The sequence below is a fragment of the Lutra lutra genome, chromosome 1 (genome assembly GCF_902655055.1).
Source record: "Lutra lutra chromosome 1, mLutLut1.2, whole genome shotgun sequence".
Classification (NCBI taxonomy): domain Eukaryota; kingdom Metazoa; phylum Chordata; class Mammalia; order Carnivora; family Mustelidae; genus Lutra; species Lutra lutra.
In genome coordinates, this window is record NC_062278.1 from 200021412 (window position 1) to 200046762 (window position 25351).

Here is a 25351-nt window from a genome sequence, read left to right on the forward strand (position 1 = left end):
CAAGAGAAAAATGATCTCAGCGAAAGATATTTATTCCAGATAGAGCTTTCAAAGCTAATTTTTCACAGTGGGTTGTTTTAAATTAAGAGGCAAGAAGGTTTGAGGAAAAAAAAAATGTACCCCTTTGTCCACTGTCTTCTTCACCTCCATGGAGAACTTCCCAGTCTTCCGGTTTACCATGGCATTTCTTAACTAAAATGATCAAAGAAAGTTTGGTATTAGCTCTTCCCCCGGTTGCATGTTATCTGGACATCTTGTGTCCTCCAGCTCGGGAGACATTTGGTGGTTTGTGCAAAACAGAGCTATGACAGGGCTGGGCTGTGTCCCCACCAAAGGGTGGGCACAATGGCTCCAAGACAGCATGCTGGGCTCAGCCCTCTGAAACACGGCTCCTGCAGAATAAACATCCAGCTGCCCTGCCGGGGGAGAGAGGCTAACAACAATAAATGACTGTCAACTTCCATTTGGGGGTGCTCCTGGGAACCTCAGGGCAGCACCCATAATGTGGATGAAGCCCGAGGGTCCAGGAACCGAGCCCCCCCAGCATGGAAACACTCTAGAAGTAAGAACATCTCTGGGACAAGTCACATTTTCCAAAAGGGGTATTCATTTGTCATGAAGAAATCATTTTTCAAAACAGAACCAAGTCAAAGGTGTTTTTCTACACAATAAGTTTTTCTTTTCTCTTCTTTGCTTTCTTAAAGACCATCCACCTGGAAGACAGGGACTCGCTTTCTATAGCATGAAGCATCTTCAGATGCTCCCGGAGAAACCTGGTGAAGTTAAAAGTCTTGCTTTACAGCAACAGGCAGCCGAGGTGGGGACCCGGTAACTGAGTTTTGGAGGTTCCATCTAGGGACACCAAGCCTCGTGCCCTCCCCCCTTCCCCGGCTGACCTCTTCTAATTACGTGCGGCCCTTCTGTGGGTTCAGAGATGGACCGCAGACGCCGTGATGAGAGACGGGCCGTCGTGGGCACCAATGGGAGACGAGGGAGATGCCAGTGAATGGAGGAGGAGCAAATGCTGACAGGCCACAGCCTGTCGGGAAAGGCTCTTTCCCAGCCCCAAGGCTTCCCCTGTCCACCCCCCAATCCTCTTCCCTCTTCTCTCCTCTGAGGAGCTTGACTAAGATCTGGCCGATAGAAAACTGCAAAGCTTGCAAGCAACCTAAATTTGATTCGGGGCCGTCTAGATTTGGGTTCACATTCCCATCTTCTGTGAGAGAGGGAGAGAGAGAGTAAAAAGCATAATTTTTAGCTGGAGGCATGTATAAAATAAAACATATATTTTACTCTAGATATTTTTTAACAACACATAATGGGCATTTCTGGAAATATTTTCCCATTTTAACTTTTGTGGTTTTGGATGGGGAGAGCTGGTCCTAATTAAGTCTACTTTCTAACTTTTAAGAACGGCTCGATTTATCTTGAACATGGTTTTCATTTTTCCTCTTTCTGGTGCCTGCCTAAAGCCATTTGGGACCTTCCCCTCTCACATTCCCCAGGCGGGTCGGAGATTAGGTAAGCTTCTCGGAGAGTCCGTACCACCCCGCCCCCAACTCCCAGTAGCACCGAACACGCAGCATGGGGTGGGGGTGGGGGTTGGTGAGGGCTGGGCGGCTCCAAGGCCAGGGTCACTGACGAGTCCAGTCTTTCTCTTTTGGACTACACTTACTAACCACCTACATGTGGGGCAGGACGGTGCTGTAGTGAAGGACTCTGCAGCCAGAGCTTATGAAAGAATCACTTACTCTCTCTATGCCTCAGTTTCCTTCTCTGCAAAATGGAACTCCTGACAGCACGCATCTCACAGAGCTGCTGTGAGAAGTAGATGAGCTGATATTTAGAAGAGTGTCTCATCCACCCTAAGCACTCAGTAGATGTCAGCTGTTCCCCACCATCGTCCCCACCACCATCACCATCATCGTCACTACCGCCCTCCCCCACTTCAAATGCCAGACCAGGATTCAAGCTCGAGTTTGCTTGACACAGATGTCCATGCTCTAAACCAACATTCTTCAAACTTCGACTATGAGGCACATGAGAAATATATCTTCCTCTGGGATGCTCTCCGCTGTCTCCTCTTTTAATAGATTTCATTGCTCGTAAGTGCTGCTCATGGACCAGTCATGGACTTTGTGACCTCCCCCTAACTCCTGCATTAAAACTGCTGCTCTTCACCCCCGATGGGAGGGCACAGACCAAAAAAGAGGCAGGCCACCAAAGAGAAATAACCCAGGTGTCAAGACTCAAGTCTTACCCATGACACCCTTGTTCTGTGACCACTCCGCTCCATTTCCTCCTTTTCATTCATTCCATCCAAAGTGTCCTGAGCAAGGACTCCCAGACCCCAGGGATCTTGTCAGGTGCTATGTAACGGTGTTGATCAGTCTTATAAAGCCCAGATAATATGGACAGATACCATCTTTTGAGCTTTTACAATGTCCCAGACACAGGTTTTAAAACCCTCAAAATAAGGAATCATTTTCCTTATTTTACAAGTGGAGAAACTGAGGCACAGAGTTAAGAAACCTGCCTATAGTCACACAGGCTCTCTGCCCCTTAAGCCCATGCTGTTAGTTTTGCTTCCCAAATCAGGAGAGAAAGCATTTAGACAAATTTAAAGCATTAATATAACAATGGTATAGCATAAATACAAAAAGAATGTATTGTTATTTCTGGATTTTTTTTTTTTTTTAATGAAAGAAAAGGTTTTAAATTTGACCAGGCAACAATCTTAGGTTTTAACTTTCCTACAAGTTCTGGGTTTTGTGAACTGGGGCTGACAAGAAGGTGGTTTCTGACCTCGTGATCACGGGAGGAAAGGGGGATTTTGCGCCTTTTCAACAGACTGTGTGGTGAGAATACAGCACCATGAGACCAGAACAATCTAGAAATGTCACTTTTCCATTGGAGGAAACTGAGGTTTGAGAAGGGGAGCAATTTGCTCCAAACACTATGGTCAGTCAGTGGCACCACTGCCCCAGGGGTCAGTTTATAAGACAAGATGGCGGAGGGACCCAGAGCAGAGACCAGAATAGTGAAGGAGTCTTGAAGCTCGCAGTCCCCACCAGGCCAGGAAGGGCAAAGATCCATGGTGCTCTTCAGAACTAGCCAAATGGCCCTTGAATTTGCCACGACCTGGATTACAGCAATGAGTACCTGGAGAAATGAAAATGGCCTGGCGGAGGAATATTCCCAAGCAAGTTTGGGTGTGCCCCAATGTTAGCATATTACGTAGTCAGTAAAAAAAAAATCACACGTGCCAATGTTCTACTTAACAGCGCCAAAGGAGAGCAAAGTAAAACATCAACAATACGCCTTTATTTCTCCCTATCTGATGCAAGCGTGATAATGCAGCAGACACTAAAGCAGCTCTCACCACAGTGGGATTGATAAAAGAAAGATTTATTTAACCTCTTTGGTTAGAAATAGTTTTCTGGGGGATGGTGATCAACTCCCCTGTCTCTCTGGGAACCACCCTCCTTCTCCTGGGTCCTGCGTTATCCAGATCGGACACATTTCCGCAGAGCCCCCAGTGCGCCTGTCTCTCTCGCCCACACCCCAGAGCTGAAACAGCTTCGCAGACCACTCAGAGTACCCCCCACATGACAAGCTGCTGATCATGCTTCTGGTTCCATCAGGAGCCTCCGGCTCTTCCTCCTGTGTTCGAGCTCGTTAAGGAAGCTCTTCCCCAGAGGTTCACTGGCCGCCTTGGGTTTTACGCATAAGTGTGTAATGATCTCTCGTTCTGCTGACGGTGGTTTGCTCTCCACATCAGAACATGAGCCTCACCTTTCCTGGGGCGCAGGTGGCACGCACTTCCAGGCCCCCAAGGCCAAGCCATGTGGGCCAAGCCAAGACATGAAAGGGGAAGGGAGAAGCAGGAGATAAACAGGTCTGTCATTTCCAAGCAAGCATTTAACCAAGATATGAAAACAGACTCGGGCACAGAGTATCTGTACAACAAAATCAAAATCCTCGTGCTCTCTCTCTCGCTCTCTCTCTGTGTGTCAGGGGCGGGGGCGGCGGGGGGGGCGCTGCACTTGGTCTGGCCACCCAGGACTCAAGCATGAGCTGCAGAGACACTGGAGTGGGTGTGAAGAAGAACAGACTAATGGAGCAAGTTCCCATCAATTTACCCCAGGAGAAGAGGTTTATGGAGCTTTAGAAAGAAAAGACTCGAAGGAAATTTTCCACAGAATCATTGCGGAGAAGGCAAAATGTGAGTTGACTGGAGAGCTGCAGAAAAGGCTCACAGGGCAGCAGAAGGGGTTTCAGGGGGCCGAGGCCAACTCTGGAGGGTGTTTACAGCGCCACCCCATGGCGAGCATTTGCTCAGCAGCTGGCTGCAAGGACTCCCCATTTCTGCTGCACCCCTCAGGGGAGGGTGCTGTGGGAATGTTGTGAGGGCACTGACACAGAGTCTTTAAGGACTCCTGGATTCAAGGGCATAACAAAGTTGGTCAAGAGCTTTGGAGCCAGGCGGCCTGGGCTGGAATCCACACGGCGTGCCCATGGACCAATCCGTTCTCTGCCTCAGTTTCCTTACAGCAAGATGAGGACAGCAGTAACACTGACTTTGTAAAACTGCTGTGTAGACTCGTCCTCCACACATAGCACCGGGAACAGTGCTGGCATATAGGAAGGACTCGCTATGTCAGTTATGATGATCTACATTTGTTTTTTTTTGTTTTTTTTTTGTTTTTTGTTGTTTTTTTTTTTTTTCCACAGAAATAATCATGTTCACTGTGGAAAGTTTTAGGAATGACTAAAAGGTAACAGAAGGAAGAAAGATGCCATCCTTAAGTCCTTCAACCATCTGTAGGAATTTATAACCAAAGGATAAACTCCACTTTAAAAGATTTTTTTTTTTTTTCCTTCCCAGAGGTGACCAACACTGGTGATTCAGGTCAGGCTATGGGTGTCTCGGGTTCCCTTCCTGGCTTCTGGGTTTCCAAAGAGCCTCCTTACTCATTGTATTTTGATGTGATGCCTAAATCGCCTGGAGTCTGGCCCAGATGTCCTGTTCATCCACCTCTAAATGGCTTCTAATTTTTCTCCCTCTTTTTAAGATTCTAATTTTAGCCAGTCTATTTTGCACATGTTTTAATAGTATTTGTGACCTCACATCTTTTTTGGAAGGACACAGGGTCTATGTTATAAATACCATCATTACATTCAACAAGAGCGGGGCTGCCAAGAGAAGTAGGAAGCTCCTTCCAAGGAGTTCTCTGCAGCTGGGCAGGCTCTGCTTCACAGTCTTTCCCAGATCTTGACCCAAAGCCTGCCTTCTGTCACTTACATGCCAACCCCAGTGGTGCACACATGGGCATGTGGGATGACATGTCAATGTTACAAAGCTTCTCTGTGTAGGTTCCAGTATTCTCCAGTCAAGGGAGTGCAAATCTCTAGGAAAGAAATGGCTACCTTCACCAAATGTGTTGGAGGTGAAGGAATTCACACTTGGAGTGTACCATGTTCCTCAAGGAAGTAAGACAAGAGACCCAAACCAGAGAGACCACGAGAGACCAGCTGGAGTGGAGTAAGGGCAGTGAACTTGCAGGAGATGTGGGAACTCTGCAGGTGGACACTGAAAACCCAGTGTGGGGAGTTGGATGGAGGTGAAGAACATGTAAGAGGCTGGGAATCCAATGTTTGCAGCTCCGATGAGAAAAGAGGTTAGAGCAAGGAAGCCACCATTAATAAAAGGAGATATTAGCTCCTTGAAAATTAACTGGCGTGCAGGCAATGGCTAGAGTGAGCCAAGACATAAATCTCTTCCAGTAACATGATGTGAGGGCTCCGAAGTGAGAAGGAGCGTAAAGCAGTTTTCCTCCCCTATTGATCTAAATGGATGGGATGAAGGGAGGGAGAGGCATGTTGACGACAAGGTTCCAGCCTTCTGGGAAAGGAAACCAAAAGGTCCAGTGGAGTCAAAATAAAGCAACTGATAAAGTGAAGATGGAAGAGAAAGGAAAAAAGTGGAATACACCCTTCAGACACTCACGAGACAATTTAGCAGCTGCAAAACCATGGGGCATTCATTCATGAACAGGTTACCTGAGGATTAATGCTGAAGAGAATAGTACAGAGACCAGCCACGCTCACAGACACTCCCTATGTCCACACTGTGGTGGACAGGCATTTTCATCTTTCAGCATATTAACACACTTAAGAGTCACGACAGGTCTGATGTACGTAGTATCATCATCATCCTCACTTTACTGGGAAAAGAAGGACCAAAACCAAAATTGGGGCACAGAGAGAATAACTGTGTGCTTGAGACCAAGAGCCAGCAGATCGCCATCATGGGATTGGAACCCAGGCGGGCTAATGTTCCAGCAGTGCCCCTTCCAGCTGTGCCAGCCTGCTTCTTGGTAAGAGCAGGAGGAAAGGGGAGAGCATGGACATTGGGAATGGCACAACCAAAAGACCCTGATGACCATGTTTAAGGAACAAGATGTAGAGCCCTCCCAGGTCTTGAGCTGACCCGACATCAGGCCACCAGCAGGTGGGGGAAAAGAGGCAGGTGAGGGAGTTGTTTTTTATCAAATAGTAGTTATTTTTTCTGAACTTGAGTTCCAAGAGTCCTAGTACAGATGAAGGAAATCAGCTACACTTCTCAGATATGCTTCTTGCCTTTTACAGGCCAGGAAGAAACGCCAAGATTTATGCTAGCTGAGACGTCCAGGGAGCACAGGACACAAAGAGAAGAGAACGACAGCAAGAGAACCCAGCTGGGGAATCCAAATGGTTTCCCTCAACAACTCTTTGGAAAGCAGGACAGACTGAGGGAAAGACCCACGGCTCTCTCTGTGGTCAAACTGAAGAAAGGACCCAGGACAAGTCAGGGAGGACGCGGGCAGAGAGCTGTGATCCTGGCATGGGCACACCACAGAGAAAGTCAAGAGCAAGGATCCAGGCAGGAACTCACGGGAAGTGACAATTTAATTAAGGACAGTCTGCCTACATTCACGCAAAGTCAGCCATGTCGAACAAATCTGATTTATTGAGGAAATAACAAGGAGATGGATGGGGTTAAGTCATGGGCATAAGGAAGGCTTTTGATACAGTGCCAAAGGCTGAGTCTGGGTGGGAAAGGAGTGAGTGTGCCCTTGCAGTGTGGCCGGAAGGGGGACAGCTGGGACAGCTCAGGAAACAGACCGCCATCCATGCAGAGGGGTCCTGAGTGACTGTCTGAAAGCAAGGCATCCTGGCAAGTTCATCTGGCCCTGACTGGATGGTGGGCACAGCCTTCTGCTGCCCAGCCGGGCTCGGGCCAGGCTCCCCTGAGGTGGCAGATCCCTTAAACTGCACTGAGGAAGAGTCTGGATGAACCCACAGCAGAAGGGACCAGAACCCGGCAGGGAATGGTGTCCGCTAACTGCGCAAAGCAGGCAGGTGGCTGGCCGAGCTGTAACCGTCCCAGCCAGCAGGAGACTTATAAACTACCAATGCCATGAGAAGAGCCCATTGTCTTCACATCCCTCTGGGGGCCAGGTGTCCTCTGGGGGGGCCCCTCGGCCAGCTCCTCAGGTGGCCGCCAGGTATAGAAGTGGGTCCCGTGGAGCACTCCCACCTCACCGGGCTTGGAAATCAAGTCACTTACCACATCATCCCGGTCTTCCCACTCCACCTCAGAGAGGTCAACGCTACTGTAGTTAGGTTTCCTTCGCTTTTTTCCTTCTTCGTACTGGCAGCAAGAGAAGATAAAGAAAAAGAAAAAGAAAAGAAAAAAAAATTTCCATGAATCATCAGCCAGGACAGCCTTTACCTACCCAAGCCCTATTTCTTGGATGGGGACCGAGTGGAGGGACACTGGAGAGAACCCAGCGGGGTAAAGTCCGACAGACTGTAAAAGCAGGAAAGCCCAGGCCAGTTGGTCCGAGCTGAGGGGATAAAGAGTTGATGTTCCTTGATGTGAATTTGCCTACTGGACTCGTTGCCTCTGAATCCACCAGAAGCAAAGCGAAGATTTCCCCTGCCTGGATGGCACCTTTGTGGAATAGGGGAGCTCCTTCTCTGCCCCGAAGTTTTAAAAGTCATCCCTCTGTGACACAGGAAAAGGCTTTTCACAGTTTATCAAAACTGTAGTGCTATCCCTTTGTCCCCCTCCAGTCTCAAACCCATGCCATACCCTTCGGCAAGGAAACAAAAGCACTGGTCTCCACAGTTGGGGTCAACATCCTGGCGACATTTTGTAGACACACGGAGCCTACTACTTGCTATCACACAGGCCGCGGCAGGACTGAACTGAGTAAGGCCTCTGTGCCCAGAGTGGATGTGGGTGCTGAGAGTCACTGACAGATTTAATGGCCATGAGGGCATTTATCTGGAAAAGCTCATGAGTGTCTTAAGAACTGGGAGAGTGGTTTTTCTTTTTTCACCCTAAATCACTGGTGTTAGTCACCCCACAAGACTACCATTTTATCCGCTGGACGGGTGTATGTTTGGGCATTCCTGTGTCTCAGGGACTTTAATGCTGGTGGTTGGGATGTTTATAATGTAGGAAAGTCTGCCCTCTACTGCGGGCTGAAGATAAGCAACCCCTTTTAAGTTCATAAGCTACGGCCAATGGCATATTGGAAAAAATACCTATGTATGTACAGTTTTTTTCTTTTTCGGTCCCTAAGTCGGTCATCTTTGGATTGAATTGGTAAGATTTGAGAGGGGACAGTGTCACTGTGTTTTCAGACCCCCAAAGCACAGGTTACTATTTTGGACGCTGCTTGGCTGCTGTAGACACAGGTGCTAAAGGCACATCGTTGTGAAGGAGAAGATCACTGCCAAGATGTTGAACCACACAGATCTGAATGGGCCCCCAGCAGGACCAAGGGGACAGAGGCTAGACAGGGTAGATCTTGGCCACTGTGGGGCCAAACAGGGTCTAGTGGTTTTCCTGCCCTCTTATTCTTCCTGTCAAGTGCATTTCAGGAGACCTGGGACGCCTCTGGAGTGTGCCCACTCCACAGCCCTCCCCCCCCCCCGCCCCCCAGGAAGGCTGCACTGTCCCTGAAGGGCAGTGGGCTCGGGTCACCTGGGTCAGCCACCTGTCCACTCCCTTCTCTCAGGTTTTCCAACTCACAGATGTTCAAGGTCAGTTTTAGGACATCGGATCCATCGCAGACAAAGAGAAGGGGAAGTGGCTGCCTGAGAGGCGGTCATAAATGACAGCAGATTTGCAGTTGGATCCCATTATGGAAACTTTGTGTGTTCATGGAAGCTCCAGCCCTTGCGAGAGCCAGACGGAGGCTGAGTGGAAGGAACAGAAGAAGGCGAGTAGAGCTGTGACCCATGTCTCACAGTGAGGATGTGCGATGGGGAAGGGGCCATGATGCTAAAAGACTTGCCACATCCCTTCAAGGAGGCAGAGTCAGACGCTCTCGACCTCTGTTAACTGCCTAACGGCCTCCAAGCTCCATTTTGGTAAGAGCCTTACTGAGAGCGGCTAGTTGCCCCCAGAAGCCCACACACCCCAGCTTCTGGGCATTAAAGGCAGAGCTTCCGTGGGTGGTGCAATGTTAGGTCTAAAATGGTTTTTGTTGTTGTTCATTTTTTGGTTTTGTTTTGTTTTTTGGTGAGAAGTACTTCCTTTGGTTATTTCAAAATGCTCCTTTATTTATTTATTCAAATACATTTATCAGACACCTAGAAAGGACCCAGTACTATAAACAAAGCCAATGAAGCAGTCTGTCTTTCTTCTCCAAGGACCTGCTTGCAGGTTATCACCATTAATTTTGCCTTTTCAAGGTCAGTTTATTGCCCATCGCACATACAGGAAAAGAGGCGGTCACAAGCTAAATAATGGGTAAAAGGACACTTTAGATAAGATCCCACAGCCAGCTTGGGGCAGGACATACCCCACCCATCACCAGCCCCTGACCAAATTTTCATGGCTGAACCTCACGTTATTTCAAACACTCCTAAAGAAATTTAAAAAGACTCCTGAGGTCCCAAGCACCCAATGTTCCCTTAGCCTCAGAAAATGTCCATTTGTCTTTGTGAGGATAGTTTTGCCACTTACTGGGCCTGTGATCCTGAGCAGGGCGCCAAGTTCCTCCACGGTCCCCTTTTCTCAGTTGCAAAATAGGAAAAACAATAGTACCTCCTGGGCAATGGTAGGTTGAGAGATTAACTAGATACTGTATGCAAATGGACAAAGCCATTCCTGGCACAGAATCAAGCCTTAATATATAGCTAGCATGACTCCTAAGAGCCGTGAGCTTGCTGGTCAAGACACAGGCTCATCGTATACAATTGGCTAACAGGTCATTTCCTTGAAATGAAGGTGACCCATTCAGTGATTCACAGAAGCCACATCTCTTATGCACCGACTTGTGGACTATAGCTCAGCTGGGACTCGAGACTGTCCCAGCAGGAAAAACTCATACCTATGCTACGAAGCCCCAAGTCCTTTCAGATGGTACTTGGCAATTCTGTAATTCACAGATCTGTAAGTGAACCCTTGACTTCTGACCACTCTTGGATGTCCTTCTTCATTTCTTTTCTTATAACTATGCAAGGAATTCAGTACTTTGCACTTTGGATATTCAGGAAACCTGGAGGTGAAGAGGCATTCACAGTGGACTGGTCCACAAGCCACTGAGTCTAAGTAATTTCATTTCACTGAAGGAAACAGGCACGGCTGGGGAGATCCGTTCTAGAACGCCATTGTGGGAATGGCCCTCTACAATGTCTGCTTACCCGAGTTTGGGAGACCAGTCTAAAACGCTTCCCATTGGGGTCTTTATTAATGGGTGAGCTCCTTCAGAGTGCAAGCAGTAATGTAACAGAATGATTATTTTGAATGAGAGAGGGAAAAATCAGTGGCTGTTTGCATAAAATAAGACAGGTTGAGGGTGATGAGTAAACTGCAGCATAAGGACCTGAGGTCCACCTTTATCTTCTCTCCCATTAGGAGAGCGTATGGGAAGGCTAGAGATGAGACCTCCACAAGGCAGACACTTGAGCTGTGCATGGCCTCCAGCCGTGGAGGAGTGCACATCTGCTAGCACCATTAAGGTGGTAGGATGTGAACTTGAGCTCCTCATAACTATCTCTGCTTCTGCTTGGAGAGAGCCTTCCTGAGAATGAAGCCAGTGCAGAGCAAGCGGAGAAAAAACAGGAGAGAGTCCTAAAAACATGGTGTGTGTGCCTGGATCAAGCTGCACCTGAAAGCTTTATGCCCTTGGATGTTTTAGGTACCAAATATATGCTCTCCACATTACCCCTTTTCCTTCTTAAAGATTTTTTTTTTTTTTAAGCTGGCTTGGGTTTTAAGCATTGGGAACTTCGGAGTTCTGACTTGGATATATTTAATGCCTTTAACATTTCCCCTTGTAAATGAACCACTTTTAAAGTACACTTTAAGTGAAGTGTTCCTAACAGTTTTTTAGGAGCATGTGACCTGAAAAATATCTATCTCACTGTCACTGTAGATAGACTGCTGTGTTTGAGTACGGCTGATCCCCTCTCTCTACTCTCCCCACGAGAGAAGAGATGTGAGGCCACAGAGTAAGAGTGACAGAAACAGAAGTAAACCTCAGCCTCCTGGGCCAGCTCTCTCCTGTCCCTCCGGATTTAGCCTCTGACACATCCTGGATCCACCAGCTCCACTCCCTCTCTCCCTGCGTGAGGATCTCGTTACTGGGGCTGAGGCATCGGATATGGCATTTGTTAGTGTATCTATAAACTGTAACTTCCTTTGAAAATGTGATTAACGAATTGCGAACGGTTTCCAAAGGTTTATAAACAGATACTTTGAGAGCCACGGGTAGGTTTGTAGTTTTTGGTGCCTGTTTTATGAAAAAAATATGTGGGGGAGAATTTAATAAGGAAAGATATTCTGTGCTATGAAATACTTTGAGGTGGGGTTTCAAATAAAGGCCAGATGTGGTGAACACACAAACCAGCCTGTGGCCTGGGAGGACGGGACAGGACGGGCACCCATCTGAGGGGCCAGCTGGAGCCATCGGGGGGCACACCTTCCACGCCTGAACCCGCCAGGTGGTGTTTCCTGGATTCCGTGAGTGTGCTCGCTGGGGTTACCTACAGACCGACTTCCAGAAGCACAACGGGATGGGCTAAGGTGATGGTCACGTTCACGTTTATTCGAAAGAACCAAAAATGCCTTTGCTTTTCCTGAGCGTTTTTTGGAAGGGCCAGAGAAAATTATCTACATACAGCCATACAGCCTCCATGAGGCACATATTGTGTATGCTAATAATTGATAAATTGTACATGCCACTCCACGCTGCCAACAGGAAGGAAGGAGATGGGGCTGGGAGGCCCACAACTGGAGAGGAAGAAAACTTGCCCAGAGCTAATGCCATCTGGTACAGGGGTGTGGCCAAGGGAGGGGAGCCAGCCACTGTCTGGGCAGATGTTCTCTCCCAAGGCTGGCAAGGCTCTCGGCTGGTGAACACCTTTGCCACCTCCCCCAAGGCCTGAGTCTCCTCTCGTCCCAGGGGCTGAAGTAGTCCTTTCAGGAGAAGGAAAAGGAGGCACATCTTCTCTCCTCTGCACACAAGACAGCATGGCCTAATGGCTCCCGGGCACCTCGTTCCTTCCCTCCTGCCTCCATCTGGTCCCTTATTTGCTCCTATACTCACCTACATCCCCCCCCAAATACACTTATCAGGCACTGAGCCAGGCCTAGGGGAGCCCCAGCGAAGCATGGAGAAGCTGTCTGAGCAGGGTTGTCTCCTGCACTCAAGGTGTAGGTCATGACCCACTGCTTGCCCATCAGGGCGGCTAAAGAGCAGGTAGCAGCCTGGATCTCCGAGTCACACACAGGCTGCATGTTCTGTGGCGGGCGTGCATTTCTCTAGGCCCCGTGCTGCTCGTCTGCAGGGTGGGGTAATAGCATTCAGCTCACAGGGCTGGCGTGGGAAGCAAATGGGCACAAATGTAGCACATCACAGAGTATGTTCTGACAAACAGTCTTGAGAAACACCCACTAGGCCAACACCAGTAAATGCCAGCATCATTACTGATTCAGGGATGTGGCAGCTCCTGCCTCCACCCAGCGCCGAAGCTCATGGGATACAATGTTTCTTTACAGTGTGGCTGTTTAATAGTATTTCTAGCCTTTGAAAGTGGCAGTTCAACCTGGTGTTGCAGTCCATTCTCAAGGTCAAAGGGAAGGGTCGCAAACAGGACGTGGCCCCAAGGCCATGTGGCCAGGTGGGCCTGAGACAGGGCTATAGCTTCGTCCCCTAGAATTTGCAAGTCAAGTTCTCTGGCTGTCATGCAAGGTCCAGCCTCAGAGTGGGTCGCCCCAGTCAGTGGAGACTCAGTAGAAGCGGAGTATCGGACACTGCTCTCCCGGCGATAGTCCACATTTAGTTTAAGCTTTTGCTGTTTTTTAAGTACCCCCCACCCCGATCCCCGATTTTCCATGTAAAAACTGCTCACTGCAGAAAATTTGGAAAATACTAAAAAGTGCAAGAATGGAAAACTATCACATTTGCTATCACAAAATGGGCAACAAGGGCATCGCCACCCACTATTCAGCTAGCTGGCCCAAAGGTAAGTCCTTGGAAGAAGTTACTGCTTCCAGTTCTCTAAATTCATTGTTCCTCCCACAAGGAATTTATAAAATGTAGCAACCAATCTGTTCTGCTTTCCAAGTAACTGCCTTTAGCCAAAAAAAAAAAAAAAAAAAAAAAAAGAGAGAGAGAGAGAGAGAGAGTTTTCTGCCGGCCAGCTTCTCCCTCCCCTCCTATCATTGCTCAGGAAGAGTGAATGCTCTCTTTCCAGGCACGGTGCTAAACGCAGCATGTACTTCCTTGGAGGGCTGATTGCCCCACAGACAGGCAAATGCGGAGTCCAGGGATGCAGACCATGTGGCGGTGGCACAGCTGATCGACCTTAGGACTGAGCGATTCCACCCCACCTCTGCCCGGTAGCTCAGCCTTGGGTCCTCATCATCGTCCGCACTGCCTCCCTGGAGGGGTCTCAGCTCCGACAGCGACCACCCACAGCGCCGCACACAGCAGGCATGTTAAGCAGGTGCGGAACCATGGCGGAAGCCCACACAAGAGTCAGTTTCAAACTGAGAACAAGGAAGGATACACTGAAGGCATACACAGAGCTGGCATCGGGCCACATATGCAGGACACGCAACACCAGGCCCATTAGCCAGTATCTGACTCAGAGTCTCAGACAAGCCTGGTGGCATCCGATGGCACCGTGGTAGCTGGGATTTCCATCAGAATGGTGCTGGCCCTCTAGTGGTGTGCCGCCATGGGGTTCAGACCTTGCTAGGTAAGCTAGATGACAGGATGGCAGGGACAAGCACGGCGGTGTCCCGATGAGTCTGTATACGGAGATGAAATCCTTCGTGCGCATGGGAAGATGAGCAGCCCAGGTATGCAGGAGGGAAGCCCAGCGGGTGTGTCCCAAAGCAGCCGGAAGGTGGGAAAGACACAACTGGGCATGTCCAGACAACAAGGCTTTTCCTTTTTCCACCAGGTACCATGCTCTTACTAATTAATGTTTTTAAGTGTCTCAAAGATGAAAAGTTCCCCGTGCTCTCTTAGTGTGATTACAAAGTCCTTTTGATAGTTGTAAAACTCAAACAGCTTTGGTATTTTTTTAAAAAAACAACAATTAACAGGCTGCTTTGAAAACCCAAATGACCTTTATCTGCATCGGTGTCCTCCAAGTCACCGTGAGTCACCCACATGGTGTGAGGAAGCGGCCCAGCTCTGCCAGTGGTTTTGACCTTCAGCGTGGCTTCTCCATGGCGGCTGGGCTGAAATTCCCATTCCCAGGAAGCCGGTCTGTCTTGTCATAGCCAAGTCATAAAAATGAAAATCGGGCTGAGCGGCGGGGGCGGGAGGAGCTTTTGTGCCAGCAACGGGCTTGGGAAGGGAGTGCAGGACCTGAGTCAGGGGAAGGGCCCATTCGGGGGGGGTGGGGGGAAGAGCAGCCTGTAGCACAGAAGGCAGAACCCAAATGCCACTTGCAAAGGAAAGACGCCTGTGGGTGCTTGCAAGGCGGCCCCTCTGATAGGTTAGAACACTTTGGACAAAACCCACACTATGGCTTTCTGGGCAAAGCTTAGATGCAGATCAGCCTTCAAAATGAATTTCCGGGGCGCCTGTCTGGCTCAACTGTTTCAGCGTCTGACTCAATTTCAGTTCAGGTCATGATCTCGGGGTCGTGAGATGGAGCCCTGAGTCGGGCTTGTGCTGGGCGTAGAGTCTGCCTGGGATTCACCCCCTCTCTTTCCCTTTGCCCACCCCACAAGCCCCCACCTCTTGCTCACCCTCCACTGCTCTCTCTAAAAAAAAAAAGAAAAGAAAAGAATGAATTTCAAAATTCCAAACACAGTTGCACCAGGATCTTAAGCATCCAGTGCCATATCCCAAAGCTGATTTCATACAAAGGTTGGAGATACCTGAGTCATTAGGAAATAACATCTAGGATAAAAGAGGACCTCTATAAGTTGAAAGTATGTGACATTTGCCAAGGCAAGTTTTCTGCGCATTTACAGAACTTTAGTTGGCATTATTCCCTCGAGCAAGAGACCCTTGGGAATTGAAATGTGTCAGGCTATTTTGAACATGCACTATAATTGGGTACCACAAGGAGACTCCAATTTTGGAACTGCCAAGACAATGAATTTTCTTATTCACTCAGGTGAGATCAGAAAAGCGCATCAACCGACAGTGTGATGAGACACGTTTCCTGTCCAGGGGTGCTGTAGCTGAGCGTCCACACAGAGTGAGCTCTCTTCTGGGTGTTTCCTCCTGTAGCCAGCACCTCTCCACGCCTTCCTTACCTGCCACCCCCGTTCCCAGTGCCTCTCCTGGCTCAGCTCCCGGGAGAAGTCTCTAGTCTTACTGGTTCTCCTCGGAGGGACGGTGCTTGGAACGGAGAGAACTCTCTCCATGCTCAGGTTTCTGTGCTAACTGGCATGACAGCAGGAAGTGGGCAATGAATTTGCAAGTGAAGGAAAGAGAGAGAGGAAGGAAAGAGGGAAAAGAATCCCTCCTTCCAAGCCAGCTACCACTACCCCGGACTCTGGTTTATGCCTGTGATGGGATCAACCTATATCAGAAAGCTGAGCCTTCCTCAAACCTAAATGAATGTGTGTGTGTGTGTGTCTGCGTGTGCGTGCACGTGTGTGCGCACATGCGTGCATGTGATTTTATCTAGCAGAATGCTTGGCATGATGTCTTCATTTTGTTTCTCTTTTTCTGCTTAAAGTTTTCAAGATATTTGTGAAGGAAGAGAAGACATAAAGGGACCAATCCTCCTCTGTGCCCACATCTTCCAAGGATGTTTCTCTGATCCTTTGCTAGAGTCTATCTCCCTTCTCCCCTGGGGTGGCCCTTGCTCTGCACCTTCCCAAGGACACACAGTATTGTAGCATCAGTATGCCTACGACCATCTTTCCCACCCACCTGCTCTCTGCCCTGGCCACATCTTGACCACCAAACTGAGTAGGCTCTCATCTGTCACTACTCTGTCCAGCCCACTAGACTGGTGGCCCAGCAAAATATTTAGGTTTGATTCTTTTCTTTTCTTTTCTTTTTTTTGCAGGTGATTCTGAAATACACTGATCTATCTAAAAAAAAAAAAAAAAAATTCTGGATACATGCTGGTCTGAATAAGCCCAAGAGACTTCTGATGTCGCCCATGACTCATAGGAAAACCTAAAGTCCCCTGCAAGGCTGACTCAGTCCTCTGGGTCTTATGTTTGTCTGTGATCATGAAAATGTTGGGCAGAGGCTGGAGAGGCGAATAGTCAGAGAAAGAGGCCAGTGGGCCAGGCAAGGCAACCAGGGCTCATCAAACCACCATGTCCACTGCTTTTATCTTCAATGTGTATGTTGAAATTGAGTCACATCTCTCCATCCTTCTTGCCACCAACTTAGTTTCAGCCACCACAATACCCTCCCTCCCCTCAATGAGGGTGAGCATCTCCTAAGTCCCCCTGCATGGACTGTGCCCCTGCCATCCACTGTTCAGGGTCCAGCCAAGGGGGTTCTTCTGCAACCAAAACCACCACTTGGCCTGGAATCCTCACAGCTCCTCTCCCCATGCCCTCTAGGATGATGTCCAATGCTCCAGAATGCCACAGTCCCCATCAGTCTGCCTCTGCCTATGGCTCAGACCTCCCTCTCACCATTTCCCAACTCCCTCTGTACTGCTCTCCAGCTAGATCCAGCCAGCTGCTAACAATGTTATCACCATCCTTGCCTTCAGGCCCCTGCATCCTTCCCCCACTCCAACTGTTCCCAGCACTCTTCACCTCAGCTCAAAGTCCAGTGTCTCCCAGGACCAGAGGAGGCAGCAGCTCCTCTGGGACGTCTGCTGCCCAGTGCGGAGTTGGTTCAGGTCCTTCCTGTGCTCTCCTAGGCCTCCTGCGGTCTCTCCGTCTCCACACCCATCACAGCATACTGCAAGTTTGTTGCTTACTTGCCTACGTCCCCCACTAGGTCCCAAGGTCTTCCGGAAAGAGGCTGCTTCTCCTTTGGCATCGAACCTGCCAGTGCCAGGAGAGTACCTGGCAGAAGGTTCACCATGAATAGTTGAATAGTCGAATGAGTAAACAGAGTAAGTGAACACATTGGGACCTATATTCATTTCATAAGCACGTGTATAACACATATTACGTGCCTGGCCAGTTCCAGACCTCATGGGAACATGAGCTCATTTTATCCTCAGAACAATCCCCTCCAGGGGCCCTATTTTTGCATTCATTTTTCATCACAGGAAACTGTGGTCAGGGAGGTTGAGTGACTTGTCCAAGGTCACACAGCTGACCGGGGAGGCTGTAGCGGAGACCGACCCTAGCCTCAGAGACTGCTCTGGCTCATGGACTGACATATCCTGGTGGCCCTGAGGCTGCCCCCAGTGGACAGGTGCTTGCCTGTGATGTGTCCTGCGAGGGCACAGGAAGGGATGACCACGAGGTGACCTGGGATCACAGTCAGCCACCTCCCTGCCATCCCACATTGAGCATAGCTGAACCTCGATGGTTAACTCTCAAAGGTCTCTTTCCACTAAATGTACAGGAAGGTACTGTTTATATTTGTATCTGAGCCTGGATGAAGCAGGCTCCATTTCCTGACACGGGCATTCCAGTCATAGGACCCCCAATCCTGCTGCAATGGTAGGAGTCCGGGAATTCCCTTCACCTGTCTCAGTTCCCCCCAAACCCTCTTCCCGGAATGTAGCTAGAAACGGAGACACCCCAGGAGAGGCTTTCTGGGAGAAGCCAGCAGGCATTTGGGTCCTTGGGCTTTTGATTCAATTTGGAGTGTGTGCGTGTGTGGTGTGGTGTGGTGTGTCTTCCTTCTAGAGGATGCTCTAGACTTGTCTCTGGCAAAGTGCAACCGCAGGGCTACCTAGGGTGAATGGTGCGCCTTTGTCAGACTTCAGTTTTGAAGTCATTGGGTCCAATAGGGAGCAGCCACTGCGGCTATGATAAGTATCCCCCTGACTTGCTCCTCAGGGGGGTCTCTGTCCTTCCAGAGAGAGACACACCCAAAATGTAAATGTAAATGGGATCCTGGAGCATCCTGGTTGGAGGCCGGCAGGTCAGCCAGTCATTTGGGATTTCTGACCCTGGCCAGCTGCGTGAGCACTCCTCCCTGAGAAATCCCCAGCCACAGCCCAGAGAAATGCCAGCTGCTGGGTGGCCTTCTACCAGGCCATGACCTCTAGGAGGGGCTCAGTGGTACAAGAACAGGGGAAGACCCCGTCCCAAGGAGAAAGGGGTAGGGAGGCCGAGGAGGACTTGCAGCCAAAGCCCCGTCTGGCTGAGCCAAACTACTTTCTTGTTTCCATATTCCGAGCATATCAGGGCTCCCCTCTGCCCTGCAAACACCCACAGAGAATGCAGAAGCGGCACCTGGGGAGCCCGTTCAGAAATGCACGTGCCCACCGCTTGGTTTTAAAAGTCGACCGAGGATCCGAAAGGTTCAGGCACCTTCTCGGCAAAGTGCAGTGGTCAGCCTGGCAGCGCGGTGGGCATTATTAAATTACGGTGCTCAAGAGCCCATGGTGTCAACCTTTCTACTTGCATTCTTTGGGTCTTATCATTTAGGATTATGTAAAAATGACAGCTGCTTATAATTATTTGGAGGTTGGATTGCAATAATTAAAACCATCTGCCTTTATCTTACCGCTACCAAACTTAACCCGGAGAGGTGGGGTCTACTGAACTTCAAAGAGGGAAGCAAGAAATAAAAGAAAAACTCCGCACATTACTAACAAATTTCTTGTGATTCATTTAAATGTATAACCAGTTATTCCAACAGCCTTCAAACCTTTAATTATCTTTTAAATATATATAATTTGGGACTGCTAATTAGATAGCAATTTAATGCCCTCATGGGGATTCAGATGCACTATCTTTCTAAAATGTAAACTCCCGGAGGAATAATCATTGGCATTCAAATGATTGAATTCTTCAGTTATTCAAATGAGTGGGGCATTTTCACTGTTGGAATCATCTGAATAGTCTGCTGTCAGCCCCAGCTGTAGGGTTTACAGGGCTCCTCAAGCAAGCAGGGGTAAGGCTCGGCTTTCTCCCTGTCCAAGACCAGCCCCTGGAGAGAAACCAGCCGGGCTCCTGGGGAAAGCCTAGCAACACTCGCACAGCTCAGTTAAGTCTCCTCTGAGACACAGATGGTTCTGTTTTCCTATTTTAAGGAGGAGCAAACTTTCCTGGAATTTACAGTTATGAAAGCTTTAAGGCTTGCTTTGCAGGCCTTCTCCATGCTGGTCTGCCCGCTATTGTCGGGGCAGTTAACATTTTAATTAAGAACTCCCTCCCTGCGACAGGCTGCTGCAGATGGAAGAGGTGAGGGCTTCCACTTCCTGTGTATTCCTACCCCCGTGGAGATGGTCCTTTAAATCATATAAAGATGTGCATCACATGTAGAAAAGCAATTGATCAATGGATGACACCGGGCAATGATGGAAGCCAGCTCTCCCATCTCAGACCCTCCATAGGGCCAGGGTTTGCATTCCTGAGCTGGGGCTAGTAGCAAGCAGCTGAGGCTCATTTCCCCCAGGAGGGGAAGGAGGTGCAGACAAATCTATAGGAATTTTTAAGAGATCATTATTCAACACATTGCATGTAATTACATTTTGATGAGCTTTTTATTGCTAATTCATCATCCAAGATGGGGCACTCTAGATATGAAATTAATCTAGTAAAACAAAGGTCAGAGTGCGTCCAGTGTAAAGAAAGGCTTTGTCCTCATCAAATCTTTTCGCCAAACAATAAAGCAGCAGAGGATGTTATCTCTAAACCAGATTTCCTTAAAACGCCTGCCTTTGATTATTAACAGCACAAAGCCCGTGCTCCCTGGTACTTCTGAGCGCAAATGCGGATTCTCCAAGTAGGCTGGTGTGATGTGAGTTCACGCACAGGGGTCTGAAAGGAACAGAAAATGTGGCGGATGGCATCACGTTAATGCCAAGGGTGGAGTGGGGGCACACAAAGTGCATCTGATGCTCTAGGCTACGGCAAATCAGTTTTCGCAGAGAAACACGGGTCCGCTGGGGTTCCGAATTGAGTTTTCCCTCTGAAGCAGCCCCAGAGACCAGGATTCAAGAGCAAGGTATTCACTTGGGAGGGGTTCCACGGAAATGCCTGTGGGGACATGGCCAAGTGACTCAGACACCAAGAGAGACAGGCAGCTGACACTAGGGGCATCGTCAAGCCCCCTGGCGCTGTGAGCAGCTGGATCGCAGTCCCACCGCAGGGCTCCAGGGGGCGCTGCCAAAGAGGCACCTGGAGATACCGGGCTTGGGAGGTGGGAGTGCTCGCCAGTCTTCTAATTCCCTGGCACCTCTGGCCTGCTGTGTGCCCCAGAGGAGCGCACTCCAGAAGCCGGGGGAAGTCTTCAGCGGGGTGCTGGCAGCTGCAAGCCAGGCTGGTGTGTGTGGAAAATGGCAGGGACCGAAGGGACAAGGGCAGAGTGTCACATGCTTCCCTAAGCTTCTTCCCAAGTAGGACCCTATCAAAAGAAGCTCCAGTCACCTCCCCTGGTGCTTCAGAAGTCTGTCCTAGATGTACCAACAGGTTCCAGACACGCGACATCTTGAACATCCCAAGCTTCAGTGTCTTTGTTTACACTGTTCCTTCAGCCTCAGTGAATCTCCGAACAGCTTTGCACGGTGATTTTTTTTCCCCCTCCCTCAAGGCTGAGCTAAACATGCCATTCCCAGGAAGGGCTCTCCCTGACCATCCAGCTAAGGGAGGGGCCTCTCCCTACTTTTTTGTTTTCTCAGATCCTTGTTTCTTTTGGAGAGTTGATCCAAAATGTGTAGTGCTTTTTTATTTGTTTGTTTACTTAGGAGCTTTAAAAAAATCTGCAGGAGATTGTAAACAGGAAATGAAGGGGAATTATGTCTGTCTTGTCTTAGGGCCAGATCTCCAGCATCTGATAGAGCACGTGAGATGTGCCGAATGACTACAGGCCAGGTGAAGGAGGGATGGTGGGTGGGAGGGAGGGAGGGGAAGAGGGAAGGGAGGGAGGGCAGGCTCACCGCATCAGCAGTGGGAGAAGGAGCTGGTTATGCATCTGGCGTCTGAAGGGCCCTTTGCTGCTCCCAGCTGTGCTGGCCTGGATTGCAGACCGTGACCTCAAGCTTCTAGGCTGCACACCAGCTCCCCGAGGCCTCCTCCAGCCACCCCTTCCACAGCAAGACACCAAGTCCTTTTACAAAGTCTACTTCTTATCGGTATTTCCACCCTGGTGCTTAAGAATATAGCCTGTCATCAGTTTCCTAGATGTGAGTCTTGTCTCCCCACCGACTCACCACTCTCTGTCTTCCGCTGGGTACCCCACCAGGCCATGGATATACACGGGGGAGCAGAACACAACCCGATCCGCATTCAGGTGGATTGCCCTGCCGTCAGGGGCAGATGTGTCAAGATATTTTTATAATGTAGTGCAGAGGCCAAACTCAAAGTCCTATGCAAGAATCCTGGTTGGATGGGGAGGGAGGTGGGTGGCGGGTGGAAGGGGTGCAGACAGGTCCCTGAGAGCTGGGGTCAGAACCACACCCAGCAGAGGCTCCCAGACTTGGGGATTTCAGGGCTGTACGGGCTAGGCTGCTGTCGTTGTAAGCAACAGGTCTCAGTTTCTTAATCCCTCGAGCAAAAGGGGAATTTACTGGAAGGGTATATGGAAGCTCTCTGCTCCCACTGCTCCTAGAAATAACTACCTACATGAATAATCAAGGCACTAATGGGGCGTCTCTTGCTCTTCCTTCCCTTCCTTCCTCCCTCCTCCTTCCCATTGCTTTCCTTCCATCCTTCCATCCTTCCTTCTTGCTTTCTTTGTTGGCAGAGTCAGAGCTTAAGAAAAGCAAACCTTCGGTCTACTCTTACCTTTATATCAGTCAGGCCCCCAGCAGGAAGCACATGGCATAGTCACGCTGGCTAATTAAGGAAGGTTTAATAAAGAGGCTATTGTAACAGGCAGTGTGGGCAGGCTGAGGGAGACGAGAAGAAACTGTGCACTCTGCTCCCCGGGAGCAGTGGGGCCCTTCCAGCACTCTGCCTGAAGGGACAGAGCCCCCAGAGAGAGAGAGAGCTACAGAGACGGCGAGGCTGATGTGGCTTTAGACTGGGTGCAGCCAGTTCCGGGGACACAGGGCTGAATGTGTACCCACCCCACTGGCCTTTCTTTCCCTCTTGCAGGGGAGGGGCCCACTCGCCAAACCCCACCCAGTGCCCAGCGTAGAGGATCCGCTGCTGAGTGCCGTCTGGACCAGTGTGTCGGGGCAGAGAGCAGAGCAGAAGGGGAAAAGTGTTTGCAGGAGCTAACGGAGGCTCTCCAGCCCGAACTGCACTCTGCCAAAGAACCTTATAACACTGCTTCCTAATTAAGGACCTCCTTTCAATGGAATGGATTTAACTTTCTGAAAAATGACCAGATGTCATTGTCTATCATCATCCTTTTCTTTCCCTTTCCCCAGAAAATGGGCCCAAATTTGCTTTCTGACCGATAGTTCTTGGCCAAGGCATTAGCTACTCCCTCTAGGGTGGGCACCACCTCGCAGGACACTTAAGAAGACAAAACACGCACAGATGCTCTCCTGGAGTCTGAGAGTGGACCCGCCAGGTAACCCCATGCCCTTGCTGCCAGTCCCCCCATCTGCTCAACTCCGTCTACGCCCTGAGTGCCCAAGCACACGCCCAGCACAGAACCTGGGGACCCAGCAGCTATTTCCGGGACACAGGGTAGCTTCTGCCCACCAGATCCTGGCACACCACGACCTTGCCTCCTCCCGGGGCTCTCAAGGTGAAAACGCTGCCTGCTCGGGGCTGCTCCTGGCACCCAAGTGTCCAGACCAGGGCCGCGCAAACAGTGCCTCCAGCAATTTCCTCCAGAGGAAGGCATGCAAGGCTCTGTCTTGTTCTTTGCCAAATGATGTATTTAAAAAAGAACGGGCTTGCTACATGGGGGTCCCACAGCCTTGTTTATTTTTTCTCAGAGAAAACACTCCTCTGAGCAGATACACTTACTGGGCATCTCTTAATTCTTTCTCTGAAACGAAACAGAATGGATTCAGACCAGGCCCGAGCTGGTGTCGCCTGGGTTTTGTTCTGAGAAGGTGCCTGGGCAGGGACACCATCTGCGCGGGGACACGGCACACGGCAGTGCCCGGGCGCCACCTACTGGGGAGTCTTCTCCAGTTCCTCAGCAGCCTGAGAGGAGGGCGAGAGGGAATTCTATCTAGCCCATGAGAGAAAGGTTTGGAAGGGACGTGAAACCAACAGGCTCCTGCATGGTTCTGAGACCAGAGCAAGAAGTCGTGTGTCTGGGGTGCGCGGGTGGCTCCATGGGTTAAAACCTCTGCCTTCGGCTCGGGTCATGATCCCAGGGTCCTGGGATTGTGCCCCGCATCAGGCTCTCTGCTCAGCAGGGAGCCTGCTTCCTCCTCTCTCTCTGCCTGCCTCTCTGCCTACTTGTGATCTCTGTCTGTCAAATAAATAAATAAAATCTTAAAAAAAAAAATAAAGAAGTCGTGTGTCTGGTCAGGGCTGAGGACAGCCATCCTGAGGAGAGCGTGAGGACTCTCCTGAGCAGGGGGGGGGGAAATATCCTCTAGGGGATGGGTGGATGCAGTTGGTGTGCATGCCACCTCCTCTGGGAAGGCCTCCTGCATTTCAAGGCACCTTTCCTCAAGAAAAACATTTAACTTAGCATTTAACTGCCACTGTGAGCCCGTAGCTCCTCTTGGCCTTTCTCTAGCTGTCAGGAAACTCTTGTTTTGTGCAGTAAGCTTCTGTGGGGAGAGACACCCTTTTACCTACTTCTACGTCCCGATGAGCTAGCACAGTGCTGGACTCTAGGAGCATCTGATGAACCGCTGCAGGCCAGCGGGAGGGCAGAGGGAGAGGCAGAACGAGGAAGGACTGGCCAATCACGTATAATTCAGTTTCTGTGCCTGATAGGGCAAGCACTCAATACACGTTTCATGAGTGAATGTGTGGCACCTGCACTTCTCATTTATTGTGGGAAATTGGTACCCAGACACGTAGTCATCAACATCATTCAAACATCATCAAAGTCATTCAACAAATATCTACTGACTCTCTTCTGTGCAGTAGCAAAACCCCAGGAACCCACAAACGACAGGAGGGGAAAATTTGAACACATCAACAATTCCCAGGGGTGATTAGTGATCCAAGGAAGCGAGAGCAAGGGATATGATGGGGGGTGAGGAGGGAAGGGAGTGGTTCACAGCCAGGAGTTTGGGTTTCACACTAAATGGCAGTCAGGGGCCCTGCCATCTGATTGTCAGATTGCCATCTGACCTGCAGAGTGAATAATGCCAGGGCGGGGTGAGGGGGTGGGGCAAAGCCAGGTCTCCAGAGAGGAGCGGAAAGGGGACTGCAGCCATCTGGGAGAGACAGAAGAAGGGTCCCCCTGGCCAGGGTGTAAAGACAGGAGAGGTGGAAGGGCTCTGGGCACATTCTGCAGCCAGACCAATCGAACTGGCAGCGGGGGGGATGGGGATGGGCATGGGGAGGCCACGCCCACACCTGTTGACCAAGAAAGAACCATTCCCATTTGCCTGAGCAGGTGTGGATGAGGGGAAGAAATGAAGGGCAATGAACCGAGGTGTCTCCAGTGCAGGGATGACCAAAACAATAAAACCATGAGATGTGTGGGAGGGGAGCCAGCCCCTGCATAACCCAAAGATCTACCCAGATGTGATGAAGATCACATCTCAGCCCCACATCAACAGTTCTGGCAACGATACAAAGGCTCTTCACGTGATCCACTGCTTGAGCTAAATCAGTCGGATCTGGACAAGGGTTCTACCTGTGCCCCCAACTTCTAAGTTCCTATTTAAA

The 25351-nt window shown here is 49.8% G+C and overlaps 1 protein-coding gene across 4 annotated transcripts in view; it reads right to left on the reverse strand.

Moving 5' to 3' along the window:
• CACNA2D3 (calcium voltage-gated channel auxiliary subunit alpha2delta 3) overlaps positions 1 to 25351 on the reverse strand; it is an 880032-nt gene that overhangs the window by 184379 nt on the left and 670302 nt on the right. For all 4 annotated transcript variants that reach the window (XM_047691716.1, XM_047691706.1, XM_047691725.1 and 1 more), the window contains 2 exons: positions 7613 to 7696; positions 121 to 192 (listed from right to left, as the gene is read on the reverse strand). In XM_047691716.1, coding sequence (XP_047547672.1) covers positions 121 to 192; positions 7613 to 7696 — 156 coding nt within the window. The remainder of the gene's footprint in view (positions 1 to 120; positions 193 to 7612; positions 7697 to 25351) is intronic.